The sequence below is a fragment of the Elaeis guineensis genome, chromosome 1 (genome assembly GCF_000442705.2).
Source record: "Elaeis guineensis isolate ETL-2024a chromosome 1, EG11, whole genome shotgun sequence".
Classification (NCBI taxonomy): domain Eukaryota; kingdom Viridiplantae; phylum Streptophyta; class Magnoliopsida; order Arecales; family Arecaceae; genus Elaeis; species Elaeis guineensis.
This window is the reverse complement of record NC_025993.2, coordinates 101,537,363-101,555,242: the sequence shown is the minus strand read 5'-3', so window position 1 is coordinate 101,555,242 and position 17,880 is coordinate 101,537,363. Positions and strand designations below refer to the sequence as shown.

At 38.5% G+C, this 17,880-nt stretch overlaps 1 protein-coding gene across 2 annotated transcripts in view; it reads left to right on the top strand.

The window, feature by feature from the left end:
• LOC105060797 (disease resistance protein RPM1-like) overlaps nt 1-13,826 on the top strand; it is a 70,970-nt gene extending 57,144 nt beyond the window's left edge. The window contains exons 1-2 of one of the 2 annotated variants that reach the window (XM_029260615.2): nt 9,559-12,584; nt 13,502-13,826. In XM_029260615.2, the coding sequence (XP_029116448.2) occupies nt 9,701-12,535 (2,835 nt within the window). In that variant the 5' untranslated portion in view covers nt 9,559-9,700 and the 3' untranslated portion in view covers nt 12,536-12,584; nt 13,502-13,826. Of the gene's footprint in view, nt 1-9,558; nt 12,585-13,501 lie in introns of those variants that run through there. The other variant, XR_012141408.1, reaches the window with a different exon arrangement.
• Nucleotides 13,827-17,880: the final 4,054 nt, after the last annotated feature.

Here is a 17,880-nt window from a genome sequence, read left to right as displayed (position 1 = left end):
TTTTTTTTTCTTTTTGAATTATGTCAACAAAATTGAAAAATATTTTATAGCTTTTGAATTTAAGTAAATTCTAATTGATCACTAAATTAAAAAGTTTCTCACGATAATGATGAATTGATCAAAATTATGACATCTAGAATCTCTACGTATTGGCTACCAAGAATAAGAGATTAGATTTCAACTAGTTTGAAAAGGTAATTGAGCCTCCAATCTCTCTTTCACTAGCTATCCAAAATGGCTAATTAAGGATGGAATGTTGGGTGGGGGAAAAGATTGGAAACATGCAAAGAAAGCGAACCCTCCCTATATTTCAGCCATTATAATATAGTACACTAATTTTCAATTGGTTCTTGTCTGCTTGGAATCAGATTAAAAATTTAAGAATCCAAATCTAATCCATATGCAAAATAGCTTATATTTTTGAATCCAAATCTCATCCAAATAACTTCGGTGCGGGTTTGGAATAGTCTAGCTATTGTGATATCGCTCGCTCTGATATCACTTATTGGAAATATCTGGCCAGGGCACCACCACCACCATAAGATCTTTTTGATACTGCTCATGTTGCAGACAGAAAAAAAATAAAATAAAATAGAGAACATATAATCAGATATGTGGAACAGCCCAAGCATTGCCTCCACAGGGCACGCAAGCTTCACTAGGAGAAAAAAAAATACAAAAAGAGAACACCAACTTTTAACTCTCTGTATACACACCTCTCTCTACTAGAAGCTACCCTCACAAAAGCTCTCTCAAATATCCCCCCAAGAGATCCTCTCACAGACCTGTCAGTACCAGGATCCTCGACGCCCCTGGATGCTTTCTGTAGAGCAAATCGCTACATCATGCCTCTCCATAGCTGCTCTGTCTGATACTCTACTAGGCTCTCTCTGCATCTGCTTTGCCTGCTGCGCACACTCAGAGCTCTATCGAACATCTCCCGATAGCTGCATGAGCCTCTTTGGTACTGATGCCTCTGCTTATGGCTCTCTGCCATGCTCTCTGTTTCACCACAGGACCCTTTAAAGATGTGAATCCGAGCTGTAATCAAAGTTACAGTTCGATCAAAACTCCAGAAGCCTTCCAATCATCCGATCGCACCTCTAGATGAATCCTGACCATTGGATCGCACCCTATCATGACCTCTGATCACCTGAAATGGCTCACAACCATTAGATCTTGACCACAAGCCCTGTAGATCCACAAGAACGAATCGTGGACTGTGAGAAACCAGCCCAAAATGATTGTCGGTCCTCCATGAACCATGCGAAACCCAAGGAAAACACCTGTCCGGTCCACATAGGTCCCCATGGACCTCCGATCCATGCACTTTGTGTGGATCGCATGAGAGAACTGTGCGGTGCGCACTGCCTCGGCCTGGGCTATGCACCGCAAGCCCCCACGCATTCGTGCGTTGGGATGCACGCTCGTGGTCGGTCCACCGCCACCACACATGCTCGCACCGCCATGGCCTCCGCCGCCTTGTGGGCTATGCCATCTACTTCGGATTTCTCTCAAGCGTATCTTCTCCATCTGTACTCCATTTGGACTAATCTTAGACTCATTGGACTTCGTTCGTCATCATGGACCTCACTGTAGGCTTAGTATAGATCGAATCTTGAGGCATTAAATCTTAACAATCTCCATCTCGATTAGATATTCAGCCTCCATCTGACTTTGAGAGCTTTTGGATCTTCTGGCCCCCATGCCTTGGGACAATCGCCTATTACTCATGGATGGACAAACATAAGAGTCAAGTCAAGCCGCTCGATCCCATCTCCATCATATACTGTGCACCTCACAGCACCTCCTGACCTGAGACTTGCTCGGGATAGCCTCCATGCGATGTCACTTATCCTCCCGAGTCTCTTATTCCATGTCTGATCTATCTCTACCTAGAGCTCCACCTCGCACTAGGCTCCTGCTGGCATCCTTCATGTAGATAGTTCCTCCTTGTACAAGAGAGCATCGATCAATCCTCTACGATTGATTTCTATCTTGATTGCACCTGTCTTCTCCATCTTCAATCTTGCTCATCACCGTCGCAACCTCGTGCTAGTACCATCTGGGCTCTGATACCAATTGTTGTGATATCGTTTGCTCTGATACCACTTGTTGAGGATGTCTGGCCAGGACACCACCATCACCACAAGATCTTTTCGATACCACTCGTGTTGTAGATAGGAAGAAAGAAGAAAATAAAATAGAAAATACATAATCAAGTATATGGAATAGCCAAAACGCTGCCTCCACGGGACATGCAAACTTCACCAGAAGAAAAAAAAAATACAAGAGGAGAACACCCACTCTCAACTCTCTGCATACACACCTCTCTCAACTAGAAGCTACCTTCATAAAAGCTCTCTCAAAAGTCCCCCCAAGAGACCCTCTCACAGGCTTGCCAGTACCAGGGTCTTCGATGCCCCTAGATGCTTTCTGTAGAGCGAACCACTACATCATGCCTCTCCACAGCTGCTCTGCCTGATGCTCTACTAGGCTCCTCTGCATCTGCTCTGCCTGCTCCGCACACTCAGAGCTCTATCGGACTCCTCCCAATGGCTGCATGAGCCTCCCTCGCACTAATGCCTCCGCTTACGGCTCTCTGCCACGCTCTCTGCTATCTAAGACCCTTCTCGACTGCACACTCCTATTCTATTTCACCACAGGGCCCCTTAAAGACATGAATCCGAGCCGTTATCAAAGTTACAATTCGACCAGAACTCCAAAAGCCTTCCAATCATCCGATCATGCCTCTGGATGAATTTTGGCCATTAGATCGTGCCTCATCATGACCTCTGATCATCTGGAATGGCTCACAGCCATTGGATCTTGACCGCAAGCCCTGCAGACCATCCAATCGCATATCGATCCATGAGAACCCATCGTGGACCATAAGAAACCAATCTAAAACACCCATCGATCCATCGTGAACCACATGAAATCTAGGAGAAATGCCCGCCCAGTCCATGCAGGTCCCTATGGATCTTCGGTCCATGCACCATGCATGGACTGCATGAGAGAATCGCATGGGCCGTGCCTGCATGCACCCGCCTAAGCCTGGGCCGCGCCCCGCGCGCACGCCCCCGCCTGGGCCTGGGCCGCGCACTGTGCATGCCCACACATTCGCGTGCTGGGCCACGTGCTCATGGTCGGTCCGCCGCCACCGCATGCACTTGCACCACCGCCACCTCCGCCAGCCCGCCGCCAGCCTCCGCTGCCTCGTGGGCCATGCCACCTGCTCTGATCTTCTCTCGAGCATATCTACTCTATCTAGACTCCGTTTGGACTGATCTTGTGCTCGTTGGACTTCGTTTATCGTCACGGACCTCACTGTGAGCTCAGTGTGGATCGAATCTTGAGGCATCAAATCCTAACACTAGCTTCAGATTGGTTCTAAGTTGGAAATGGATCAATCCAATATTCCACTTGCAATGAGAATAAAAGGAAGAGATCTCAACCAGAAAGTTGTGGAGCCAATTGGAGAAAAGTTGGGTAGTTGGGGGATCTAATCCTTATTTTCTTCTATTTTTTTTTTCTAAAAAAGTATTTTCAAAACCACCTATTCCTTTATACTTGTGGCCTAACTCAATCATTGCCTAGCATCTCACACGGCATCGTGGACCTTTTTTTCTCATTTAATGAACAATTCAAGAATTCTTGAATCAATCCTCACTTATCTATGATTTCTATGAATTTTATAATTGATCTATGAAAAAATCATGCCGCGTCGAGCCAAGTCAATTGCACAGGAAAACCCGACCAAGTAGATATCGATTATTACGGCAACATCATATTCAATTATCTAGACCAAATCTTCTTGATCTTTTTTATAATTAGCTTTTCTTAAAGAATGGAAAGCCTACCTATTGTGAATTATTTTTCTATTTTCCAATGTTAGTTTATGATGTTGGGAAAGGAGGCAGTGACAACCAAGGTCAGCAATCCTTTCCTACTTGAGTGAATCTATGAGGAACATAAAATTTTCAACAACTAAAGCAAATATCCAATGCACAAATATACTCAAGAATACACAAAAACATCTACAAAAGAGAACACAATTTTAACGTGAAACCCCCCCTCCTAATGTGAAGGATAAAAATCACGGGACCAAATGTTCACCCAAAAGAGCTTCACTATAATCAATATAATGTCTACAATAGCCACAAACAGCCACAAACAACCACAAACAGCTCACAAACTTACACTCAAACCGTAATTCCAACAATTATGGAATAATAAGAAAGAAAGAACAAGAGAATGGAGAAAAGTCACCAAAACACAGCCTCTATTCCAAGCCATAAAAACTAGGGTTTCAGTCCTCCAAATTATGATCAACACCATTAAAGTTGAAGAACCATTGTCTTCTACTTGCTGTTCAAAAATCAGCTCAATCAGATCACGAATGATCTTCTGATCGTCAACTAGATCAAAACCGCATAGAGGTATCCAAAACCCATGAAATTGTGTCTTTCTCTCCCGTTCTCTCTCTTTTTCTCTCTTCAAAGTGGTTGGATGCTCTCGCTCAAAATTAGGGCAACAAGAGTTATATTTATATGATTCATAGTAGGCTTAAATATGGACCATATCTATAAATGGACCTTAACCAAAATAAACCAAACTTTGGATTTTTCTCCACATAAAAGGGAAACCCCAAAGCCCAACAATTCTCCCCCTTCCCACTATGAGGAGAAAGTTGTCAAACTGGCCACCAACCGACAGGCCCCAAATTTTTTTTTTGATAGAGTTTTTGTCAACATACCTAGGCCATTATCATCAGTGTAAATTTTCTCAAGCTCAAGTAACTTGGAATCAAGAACATCTCATATCCAATGATATCTCACATCAATATACTTAAATCTACCATAGAAAGTTGGATTCTTACTAAGATGAATAGTACTTTGGCTATCATAGAACAACATATACCTCTTTTGTATAAACCCAAGTTCCTACACAAATTTCTTAATCCAAAGCAACTCTTTGCATGCTTTTGTAACTGCAATAAATTCAGCCTCTGTAGTAGATAATGCAACATATTTTTACAACCTAGATTGCCAAGCCATAGCTCCCCTGCAAAAGTAATCAAACAATCTGAAGTAGACTTTCTTGTGTCAGTATCTCTAGCCATGTCTAAATTTGTATAACTAGCAAGAACAGATTTTTCACTTCCAAAATAAAGTTTCATGCTGAAAGTGCCTCGAAGATATCTCATAATCAACTATATTGCATTCTAATGCTCTCTTTCTGGATTAGAAAAAAATTGACTAACTATACTAACTGCATGAGCTATATCCAGTCGGTGCAAATCATTGCATACATCAAACTACCTACTACTGATGCATAAAAAATCTTTTGCATGTCTCACCTCTCTTCTTCAATAGAAAGAGTCTGTTTAGTGCTTAGCCTAAAGTGTGTAGCAAAAGGTGTGCTTACAATTTTAGTTTTATCCATATGAAACCAATGGTGCACCTTCTCAATATACTTCTTTTGAGACAACTACAACTTCTTGAATTTTTTTGTCATGAATGATCCTTATGCTAAGAATCCACTTTGCTGGTCCTAAGTCTTTCATTGCAAAAGATTTACTAAGCTCTTTCTTCAACCTGTCAATCCTGAAAGAGTTATGACCAACAATGAGCATGTCATCAATATAGAGTAATAAAATGATGAAGTCATTATCAAAGAATCTCTGCACAAAAACACAATGATTAGAAGTAGTCTTCGTGTAGTCTTGCTGAACTATAATAGACTCAAACATCTTATACCACTACGTCGGAGCTTGTTTCAAACCATAAAAGCAAAAAACCCTCAGGCTGCTCCATATAAATTTCTTCCTCCAAGTCACCATGAAGAAAGATAGTTTTCACATCTATCTGCCAACCTCTAAATCAAAACTGGTGGCCAAACCCAAAATAACTTGGATTGAAGATATTTTCACAATTGGTGAGAAGATCTCCTCAAAGTCAATCTTCTTTTACTGACTGAAGCCTTTAATAGCTAATCCAGCTTTGTATCATTGATGTGAAGTATTCTCTTCATTCTTTACTATATAAACCCTCAAATTTTTCAAAGCTCTCTTGCCCTTAGGCAACTTAACCAACTCAAAAGTATGGTTGTCAAGCAAAGACTCTCATTTCATCTTTCATAGCTGCAACCCATTCTACCTTCTGTTCACTGTCTATAGCCTCTTTATAGCATTTAGATTCTGCCTCATCAGTCAAGAGTATATACTCATTAGGTGAGTACCAAGTAGAAGGAACTCAGTCTATGGTCGACCTCTTAAGTGGAGCTGTAGGTTGCTCATCAAGCACTTCTTGTTAATCATCAACAATCTCATCTGCAAGAGCATCTATCCTATCTGCAACTCTATGGTCATCCTGAACTTGATCAATCTCAACATCATTCTGCACATCATTTTGAATGCCAATCTCAACTACTTTAGGCATATGTGTCACTAAAATTGGATCCAAATCAATCAAGACACCATTACGTAAAGACTCTGACTTATCTGCTTTATCAATATCTTTAATGGTTTGGTCCTCCATGAAAACCACATCACGACTTTTAACAAGTTTCTTCTCAATTGGGTCATAAAATCTATCGCCAAACTCAACTTGACCATAACCAATGAATATACACTGTCTTGTCTTGGCACCTTACTTGGACCTCTTATCTTTGGGCATACATACAAAAGCTTTGCAGCCAAACACATGCAGGTGATCATAAGAAATATCCTTGCCATACCAAACTCTGTCTGGAATATCAACTTGCAATGCAATAGTAGGGGATAAATTAATCACATGTGCAATAATATATAAAGCCTCACCCCAAAAGGATCCAGGCAACTTAGCTTCTGAAAGTAAACATCTGACTCTTTCCATCAATGTCTTATTCATCCTTTTTGCCAAGCCATTCAACTGAGTCTTAGGAGGTGTCTTCTGATGTCTGATACCATGTTGTTTGCAATACTCATCAAATGGTCCAAGATATTCACCACCATTATCCGTACAAATGCATTTCAACTTTTTCCTATCGGTCTCTCAATAGAATTATGAAATTCTTTGAACATATTAGGTTCTTGATCTTTGACTTCAAGGAATAAACCCAAAGCTTCCTTGAATGATCATCAATAAAAGTCACAAAGTAAAGTGCACCACCAAGTGACCTTACTTTCAATGGATCACAAATATCTGAGTGTACTAGCTCAAGCAAATCTAACTTTCTGAAAGGATGATGACTCTTGAAAGAGATCTTTTTCTATTTCCTAGCCAAGCAATAACCATACCTTTTTAACTTTGTACCTTTCAACCCTGAAAGCAAATTTTTCTTGGCTAAACAATTAAGTCCCTTCTCACTTATATGGCTTAGTCTCTAGTGCCATAATTCTGATGAGCTATCATTCTCAACAGCATTTATAGAATTAGTGAAAATTGAAGCCTACATCAAGTACAAACTATTGAATACTTCTTTCCTCATGCCACAACTAAAGAGCCTTTAGTGAGTTTCCACTGTCCATCACTAAAAGTATTACAATATCTATCATCATCAAGCCTTCCTACTGAAATCAGATGCAAATGGATATCTAATACATATCTGACATCTTTGAGTACCAACCTTATTCCATTGTTGGTCTCCAAACTAATAGTTCCAATGCCTACTACCTTTGACAAGCCATTATTACCCATCTTCAAGATCCCAAAATCATCAGGAGTATAAGATGTAAAGAATTCCTTTTTTGATGTCACATGAAAGGAGGCACCACTATCAATCATCCAACTTATCTCATGACAAGTAAGATTGATCACATTCTCATCATAAACAATAACAAGTTCATTTGAAGTGGTGGTTGCAACATGATCATCTTTGTCATTGTCATTCTTCCCCTTTTCTATTTATAGCAATATTTCTTGATATGTCCCATTTTACCACAATAGTGACATTCAAGATTCTTGTGCCTCGACTTTGATTTACTCCTGCTTTTACCTTTACCGTTCTCTCCTTGGCCCTTATTCTTGCTTCTCCCTCAGTTTTCAATAACCAAGACCATAGATTGTGACAATGACACACCTTAAGTTCTCCATCTCATCTCCTCATTCAAGACACCACTCTTGACATATCCCATGATCACAACACCATTAGGAGCAAAATTGGTCAAAGACACATGAAAATTTTTTCAAAAATCAGATAGACCATTCAGCAGCCAAAATCCCTAAATTTCATCATCCAACTTTACATCTATTCCGAGCAACTGATCAAAGCACCCTTGAAATTTATTCAAGTGATCCAATATGGAGCTCCCTTCTTTGTACCTTAACTGCATTGCTTGTTTGTTTAAGCAAAAATAATTTATTGTTTTCAATCTTCGAAGCATACAAAATTTTTAGCTTCTCCCATAAAGTTTCAAGATGTGTCTCATTAACAATATGATTCAAGACATTATCTTCTACCCATTGCTGAATAAAGCCACATACTTGTTGATGCTCAAATTTTCATTCTTCATCAGATTTAGACTCGAGTTTCTGAGTCGCAAACACCGGTAGATGTAGCTTTTTTACAAATAAAAGATCTTTCATTTTTTCTTTTTATTTATGATAATTTGTGCCATTCAAGCAAACCATTTTACTCAAATTTGCCTCCAACATTCAAACAAGCTCAACCCACAAGTAAATAAATGAAATGTTCGGATACCAGACCATTGGGAAAGGAGGTGATGACAACCAAGATGGGCCATCCTTTTCAGATTGAGTGAATCTGTGAGGAGTTAAAAATTTTCAACAACTAAAACAAATATCTAACACACAAATATACCCAAGATTGCACAAAAATATCTACAAAAGAGAACACATGATTTTAACATGGAAAACCCTCCCAACGTGAAGGATAAAAACTATAGGACCAAAGGTCCACCCAAAAGAGCTTCAGTATAATCAATATAATGTCTACAATAGCCACAAACAACCACAAATAGCTCACAAACTTAGAGCCAAACCGCAATTCCAAGAACTATGGAATAACAAGAAAGAAACAACAAGAAAATGAAGAGAAGTCATCAAAACACAGCCTTTGTTCTAAGCCATGAAACTTAGGTTTTCAGTCCTCCAAATTACGATCAGCATCATTGAAGTTGAAGAACCATATGTCTTCTACTTGCTATCCAAAAGTCAGCTCAATCAGGTTCACGAATGACCTTCCGATCGTCAACTAAATCAAAACTGTGCAGAGCTGTCCAAAACCCACGGAATTATGTTTTTCTCTCTCTTTCTCTCTCTTTTTCTCGCTTCAAAGTGGCTGAACACTCTTGCTCAAAATTAGGACAATAAGAATCATATTTATATAATTCATAGTAGATTTAAGTATGGACCATATCCACAAATGGACCTCCACCAAAACAAACCAAACTATGGGTTTTTTTCCACATAGGAGGGGAACCCAAAAGCCCAACGTATGAATAGTGCAAGAAATAGTGATCATAGTACCAAATAACATAGTAGCAAAATTATTTAGTATATATCCGATATCTCATAGTTGAATGTTTATTTATTGAATAAGCATCTTGATTAACTTTTGTTTATAAGTAAGACCAAACTCTTTTTGATAGATCAACTATAAAGAGCGAGAATACAAGAGAGACGAGCTAGCTAGTCTGGTATATATACACCTTGCATATACAGCCAAGAAGGTATAGTTCATAGTCGAACCAGACATGGCAGAGAATGCTATACTTCTAGCAGTGACAAAGATCGGTGTTGCTTTGGGTGGAGAAGCACTGAAACTAGCTAGCTCTCTGTTTGCAAATGAAGTCTCATTGTTGACTCAACTGCCAAGTGGTATGAGACGTATCAGGAGTGAACTTTTGGTAATGCAAGCCTTTCTCGGTCAAATAGATATCCAAACTGACAAGAACCAGGTCCTTGAAGTTTGGGTTGAGGAGGTACGGAAACTGGCAAATCATGTCGAGGACATCATGGATGAGTATTTCTATCTCATAGCTCAACAGCAAGGGAGCGGATTGGGAGGTTTTGTCAAAAAAATATTTAACGGATCCCAAAATTTGATTGCCTGGCATCAAATTGCTGCACAAGTGAAAGAGTTAGAAACTAATCTTCAGCACCTTTCACAGATGAAAAAACGATGGATTAAGATGATAGAGGGAGAAACGGGTAGTAGTTCAAATTATTCTGGTGAAAAGCAGTTGAATTTAGCGAACTCTTCTTATTTCCTTGACGAGAATGAGCTCGTGGGAATTGACCGAAACAAAACAAAAATAACTGACTGGCTTTCCGATGGGGACCCAGCTAGATGTGTAATATCCGTGTGCGGCATGGGGGGACTGGGCAAAACAACTCTAGTCGCCAGTGTATATAAAAGTGAGAGAAAAAAGTTTGATTGTCATGCATGGATATCCATCTCAAAAACTTACAAGGTGGATGATCTTTTAAGGAGAATGATAGAGGAGCTGTATGAAAATGAAAAAGTAGAGAAAAAACCGAATAACATCAGGGAAATGGACGACAGAAGGCTAGCTGAAAGCGTAAGACGTTTTCTCGAGAAAAAAAAATATCTGATCATACTGGATGATGTATGGGATCCAAAAGCTTTCGATGATATTGGTGCTGCCATTAATGTTGATGACAAGAATGGAAGCAGAGTAATCATTACAACCCGGAGTGACAAGGTAGCTTCAGTAGCACGTGATGGTCAGAAGCTTCAGCCCGGTCTTTTGGAAAAAACTGAGGCGTGGGATCTGTTCTGTAAGAGGGCATTCCGAAATGAAGATGGAAAATGTCCTCAAGAGCTGGGGAAGTTGGGGGAGGAAATTGTATCAAAATGTCAAGGATTGCCACTAGCTATTGTCTCTATAGGCAGCCTTCTGTCCCTGAGAGAGAAAACCAAGTCAGAATGGCAAAAAGTTTATGATCAGCTGAGCTGGCAGTTGGATAGGAACCCAGATTTGGACCATGTGAAGCGTGTTTTGAATCTCAGCTACCTCTATCTACCGAGATATCTAAAGAACTGCTTCTTGCATTGCAGCATGTTCCCGGAGGATGATGTGCTTCAGAGAAAGAGGCTTATGAGGCTATGGGTCGCAGAGGGATTGGTGGAGGAAAGGGGATCAAGCACAATGGAAGAAGTGGCAGAGGACTATCTCAAGGAGCTCGTCCATCGATGCATGCTTCAAGTTGTAGAGACGAATGAATTTGGTAGAATAAAACACTGTCGGATGCACGACATTGTACGAGAGTTGGCTGTATCATTGTCTAAGAAGGAAAATTTCAGTGTGGTTATACATGACGATCTTCAGATGGTGGTGAAGACGGGTGAGGAAAAACGTCGTCTGTCAGTGCACAAATGCGGTAACGAACTCCAGTCGAGCATGGAGTTGCCAAGACTTCGCACTTTCACGGTGTTTGACCCTTCAATGTCCTCATCGTCATCCTTCTCCTCGCTGTGTTCCAGCTCCAAATATTTGACCGTCTTAGACCTACAAGGCATCTCAATTGAGAGAGTACCAGATGAAATCGGGGACTTATTCAATCTGCACTTTTTGGGTCTGAGGGAGACGAAGGTGAAGGTGCTACCTGAATCCTTGGGAAGGCTTCGCAACCTACAGACGCTCGACCTCTTCAAAAGTGAAATAGAGAAACTCCCGAGCACGACAGAAAACCTCAAGAAGTTGCGTCACCTGTTTGCAGAGAAGATTGTAGACCCAACTTACAAGACTATAAATTCGGGTAGAGGTGTGCGAGCTCCGATGGGACTGTGGAATTTGAAAGACCTGCAAACTCTTCAAGCAGTGGAAGCAAATATGGAATTTGTGGAACAGCTGGGGAACTTAACCCAGATAAGAAGCATTCGGATATGGAAAGTGCGTGGCATCCATTGCGAGCACCTATGCGCTTCGTTATCAAGGTTGCGCTACCTATGCTACTTGGACCTTAATGCAAGCGACGAGAATGAGATTCTCCTGTTGGGAGGCTGGGATCATCCACCTCAACATCTTCTAAAGCTTAATCTGAGGGGACGACTGGCAGAAGGGACGATGGAGTTGCCCTTATTTAGTGCCCTTGGATCCAGCCTTCGGGTATTATATCTGGGTTGGAGTAGGTTGAGAGAGGATCCACTTCGATCCCTCTCTCAATTGACCCACCTTGTATATCTGAAACTGGAGAGGGCATTTGATGGGCAACAATTGTGGTTTCGTAGCAGATGGTTCCCTAAGTTGAAGGAACTCTTTTTATTGGATTTGCCCAAACTTGATCAAGTGGACGTAGAGGATGGCGCCATGGCAAGGCTGGAGCACCTATTCATGAATGACCTACCAGCATTAAAGAATGTCCCACGAGGCATTGAATATCTCACATCCCTCCAGCAACTATACTTGAAGGATCTGCATCCAGAATTCATAGAGAGGTTCGAAGAAAGCGACGACAAGAACAAGGTTCAGCACATCCCCTACGCCTATTATATTTTCCAGAGAGAGGATCAAACATTCGATGTCACAAGACTTTCAGGACAGGAGGAGGAGGAAGAACAATAAAAATGCTTTTCATGATCCGTCCCTCTATCCACCCATGTGGGACCACCGAGTAAAGTCTCTTCCAATTTTATTTTAGTGCTGCATCTCATGCTTATTAACCATGCCTTTCTAAAACAAAACAATTAATTCGATATTTCTAGTTAGTGCTCGGTTTCTTTTATCCGGAATCTGAGTCCCGTAACTTCCACATCTTTTTGTGTCCTCACCATTATATGCTCAAATCTGCATATTTTACCACTAGATATCTCCTGTTATATATATTAATAATCCTAATCTCATATTTAGTTAATGGCTGCACCTATTTGTTCTTGAAAATAAGAGGGCTAATTTCCAACAAAATGAGACTTTCTTCTTAATTTCTTTTACTGTAAACTCTCATTAGCGTGTTTCTCCCTTAAATCAAAATTTAAAGGATTTCTGCTATCTCTAGGATTTTGATTGAATTGTCCTAATATACTTGTATTTAACAAATTTTGTCATTCAAATTTTTAACAAATGTTTTGTGGTTATTGTAGTCTTTAATTTACAAGCCCCATTTTCTTTTTTTGGGTCTACATATTTCCTTTTTACTGCTTCAAAACTAACAATTTTCCTGTATTTACATTTTTTTCTTATATGATATTTGCCTTTATGTATTTCTGAAAATCCAAATTATGATGTGTACTTACAATTCCCTCCAAGTAAATCTTCACTTTAACTTTTCATTCCATTCAGTTTTTTCACTCAAAATAAGCTTTATTAGATATTTCATATAATCTTTGCTTCATAATTTAATTCTATCGATTTGAAAGTTTTCTATAACTCATTTTCTCCAAAACTTTTCTCAATATGTCAACGTCTTTTTAGTGTATGTTTTGTATTATGCAAATATAGAAAATTTAGAAAATCATATATCTTGTTCATTAATCTATTCAATTATTTTATGAACTTTGGATGAATAATAGTTACTTTATTTTTCTCTTGCAGGAAATTCATTCTATGGAGTCTCTTTCTATGTTATGATGGATTTTGCTCATAAAAATTTGTCTTCCATGTGTCATGTGTATTGGTGCTTTCACTATCTCTCTCCTGTTCTATTAGGACCTATTAAACTTATTCAAAATGTGGTATTTTAGGTGCTAATGCAATCATGACAATGTGTAGTATTTGTTTACATGTAAGAGAGATATTTATACTTATCACTGTTTATTTTAGTTTGCTTAAGTACTCCGTTTTTGTCATATGTAGTTTGAATTAAGTCTGTTGGTGGTGTTTGTACATAATTACTTACTTTTCATTTAATAAAGTTGACTTCTTACCATAAAAAAATAGAGAGATATATTTATACTGGTTTATCATGTCTCATGAATTTAGCTTCAAAAATCTTTGAGAAAAGGGTTGTCTATTCCTGATTTATTACAAAGATGCATGATCCAAGCAACCATACAAACCTCACATAATAAACACCCATCATATAATTTCTTAGAATCTAGTATGAAAGCTAGGTGTCCCTCTCTCTGAGGAAAAAATAAAAAATCCAAAGGGAAACTCTTATCCTATTCACAGCTTCACAGCCAAAGAATTTTGACAAGCAAGATGGACCAAGACTAAGATGAATAGAAATCCCAGTTTATCTTGGTGAAAAGCAAACATATCATACAAAAATATGACCAATATTAGTGATATCATTTTTTTGAGCCTGAGAAGGGGGAGATTTAGAGCCCCATCTAAAATGCAATGTTCAGGAACTCTGGCTACGTCTAAAATGCAATGTTCAGGAACTTGCAAGCAAACATTTGGAATCTCTCAGTGGAGGGCTAGGAGTTCTAGGCACACCCTCCACATTGATCAAGTAATTTGTTCAATGTCGTTGTGCCACATTTAATGTGTAGTCAATTTGGGGCAGCCAGTGGCAGAAATTTGGCTGTTTCTTTTAATGCCTTCCAAGCTACTATGCAAAAGTGTGGTACCTCAATGGAAGGCATTCCATAGAAAGAACTAATTTTTTTTACTAAAGCTTTCTTATTTTTATGGATGTCCCTGGCTTTTGAATTTGAAGTGCTGAAGTCATCAGAGGAAGAGGTTGGACACATTTCCGGCAGTCCCCTTTTTCAATCCTAATGTCAACATGTTCGGCCAAAAGAAGAGAATTCTTGGAGGTAAACCCTTCAAGATTCCACTTATAAAATGGACCTCCTATCTTGTGGCTCCCATGAACTTCATTGTAAAATCAAAACGTATCACTTGCATTTCTGAAGAAAGAATAAACAACAAAGAATTGAAAAGATTGAATGAAAAAAGGTCTATGAAATCCAAATTCTAAAATCCAAATGGCCATCAAATTAAGGAAAAAAAAGAGGTTTAGCTGATACAATCAACAATCAGGATCTTTGCATCATTTATAAGGTGAAATCTGGTTACATCACAAATATATGATTAGGAATGAAGAAGATTAGCAGAAGGAAACTTAAAACTATCATGAATATTGAGTTTAGTGCAACATGTTGTGACCCTAAGCTACATTCACACAATATCCAAAAATTGCAAATATAAGAGATAGAGTTGGGCCTCTGATTTCTTGTGGTGATGCCATAAAATCTTCAAGCGGACAAAAAGTTATGTTTAAGGAATAAAATTTTTGTACAAGCCTTGCAGTTATAAAACTAGGAGTTAGATAAGAAGTTGTAATGATGCACGTTACGCACATGCATGCACCTGCAAATATAGATATTAGGGGATATTAAATTTCTGTAACCACAATCCAGTTTTGTTGGTCCGCTTTATGGTTAAAACACTATACATCAATTATTTGAGTTATAAAACTTGTATTAATATCAAAACGTATCATAAAAAATTTTTAGTCAACAACTTCATTACCCTAAAAACTCTTCCAAATAACGAATGCAATATTTATTAGAAACTAGATCTTAGACAGTTGAAAAAAAGAGAGCTAAGATATAGACTTTACATGGACTGCTTGCTTTTTATTCAGAAGAATTAATAACTAGATTAAACACATAGGAACTTTATGTAAAGCTTGAAAATTCAAAAGCCAGTGGAATATTTCTATAATTTAATATCCTGCCTGAGAGTATCCTGTAGTGTTTAAACCTAGAATAATAAAGGTAAAAGGAGGAAGTAAAAACAGAGGGGTACTTTGGATGGAGTAAAACTCAGGTGATGACAATGCATGTGATCTAAAATGCACCCTACAATTTATCGTTTGTGCATGTATGTTTGTCTGTAAGTTAGAAGTTCAGCATGTTCCGAAATTTTAAAGTTTTCCATACTAGTGGGATATCACATGTCAATAGCAGGATAAAATATTCAAATTGGAGATGTAATGGAAGAACAATCCGCTCCTGAAAAAAATAACCATCTTTAATATAAACCACAGGGGAAGAAAAAAGAGCATGTACATAGGCGATTCAGCACAATGCAGAACAGGGCATCCCGGTCATGAAGGATGAGGACACCTCAAAATTGTTTTGAATCAAATAGTATCATCATATCTAAAAACATTCTCTTGTAATTTTTTTAGAAAAAATAATTATGAAATTAAGATGAGTAAATTTAAAAGAGCATAGACTTTTATAGAACAATAACTTAGATGTGTTCATGACTGCAAAAATAGCCTGAATCATCTAAAGATGAAAATGGCCACAAGAGTCACATGATGGCAAAGTAGAATGTCCCTAATTGTGAAAATTTAGGGTGACCTATGATGAGGAAAGGTGACTCAAGTTGCACTGTTGAAAAGGTTGAGGCATATATACAAACAATCTTGACAAAAGATGTGAGAATGCAAAAGTTTATGTCACTGCAAGTTTACTCATTTACATGGATAAAAGAGTACATCAGTTGGTTATTTTTCGTAATTACTTGAAACTAAACATAAGTATTGAATCTTTTTGTGTATTCTGAGCTCTTGTGGCTACAACAAATCTTCTTGAAGATAGAAATGTATGCATGGATAAAAATGAAAAATAACTGGTGATGAACCCCATGGGTCATGTGTCACAATGACAAGATTTCTAATACAAATGAGAATATGAACTACTCTACCTAGTCGATCAGTCGAATCTCATCTTCTATTTCCTTTAAAACCTTCACAGAGAAAGTAAAAAACAATCCTGTCAAACTTCTGCACCTTTAAATCTCTATGGAGTTTAGTTGTTGTTGCATCAACCACATGCAAAGTCAATGCTCCAATCTTCTCCAGACTCTCTAAATATGGTTTCATTTTAGCTTTTCTTCAGTAGAACATCTAGTCCAGACAGATTTTATGCCCCAGCAAAGAGTAAACATATAAAAGAGCAAAGAGAAAAGAAATTTAGCTTTCATTTTTGAACTAGAAGGGAAAGGAAAAAAAATTGGAAGTGAAAATAGTATAGTAGGTTAGTAGCAAACAAAAAGAGGAGCTAAAATGGACAAATATTACATTTCAGCCTATGGCAATTTCTCCACAACAATAAGCTGGTATTTTTGCTAAACTTCAAAAGGATGATCTTAAAGTAATCCCATAGTATTACTACTTGTCCTAAGGCTACTATATAGGATGAGACAACTAATCTTGATCACTAGCACGACAATGCAATCTTCCAATGGTTACATGCAACATAAAGGCAACTCATACTATTACTGTAAATTTCTTTTTGAGAAGCAATTATTACTGCAAATTTTAGGGAAACAAGATTGTGCTCTAGTAGCCAAGGCTATTTTGTTAGCCTTTGAAGGTGCGCTAGGGTTAAGCATCAATTTCCATAAGAGCTCTACTCTTTGCATGAATATGGATAAGGAGGAAGCGGCTCGGTTTGCATCTTGGATGAATTGTAAGCAAGCCTCTCTACCCTTTATGTACTTGGGGTTACCTTTGCATCATAAGAAATTGCCTAGGCATTGTTGGTTATCTTTGTCAGAGAAGATAAACAAGTTGAAAGGAAAGATTACTCTCATGAGGTAGCAGATTAACTTTGTTAAATACTATTTTGATAGCTTTGCCTTCTTACTACATGTCGATTTATAAATTTTCAAAATGGGTCATTACTAAGATGGATAAGTTAAGAAGCACATTCTTATGGAAGGGCAAAAATAGTGTAGGCGGCTTTCACTGCCTTGTGAATTGGGTAACAGTTTGCAAATCTAAGGATCAAGGGGTTCTCAGGGTGAAGAATTTGACTTAGATGAATCAATCTCTATTGACCAAATGAGAATGAAAATTTTTAAATGGCTCCTCTAACCCATGGTGGTGTCAAATTTCTTGTGCCTATTATTCAAGGAGAAAGTTGGATATAAGAGTGAGGAAGAGTGCTATGGATCTGTCTCCTACTTGGAAGGATATTAATTTTTCCAAATTAGGAATGGTG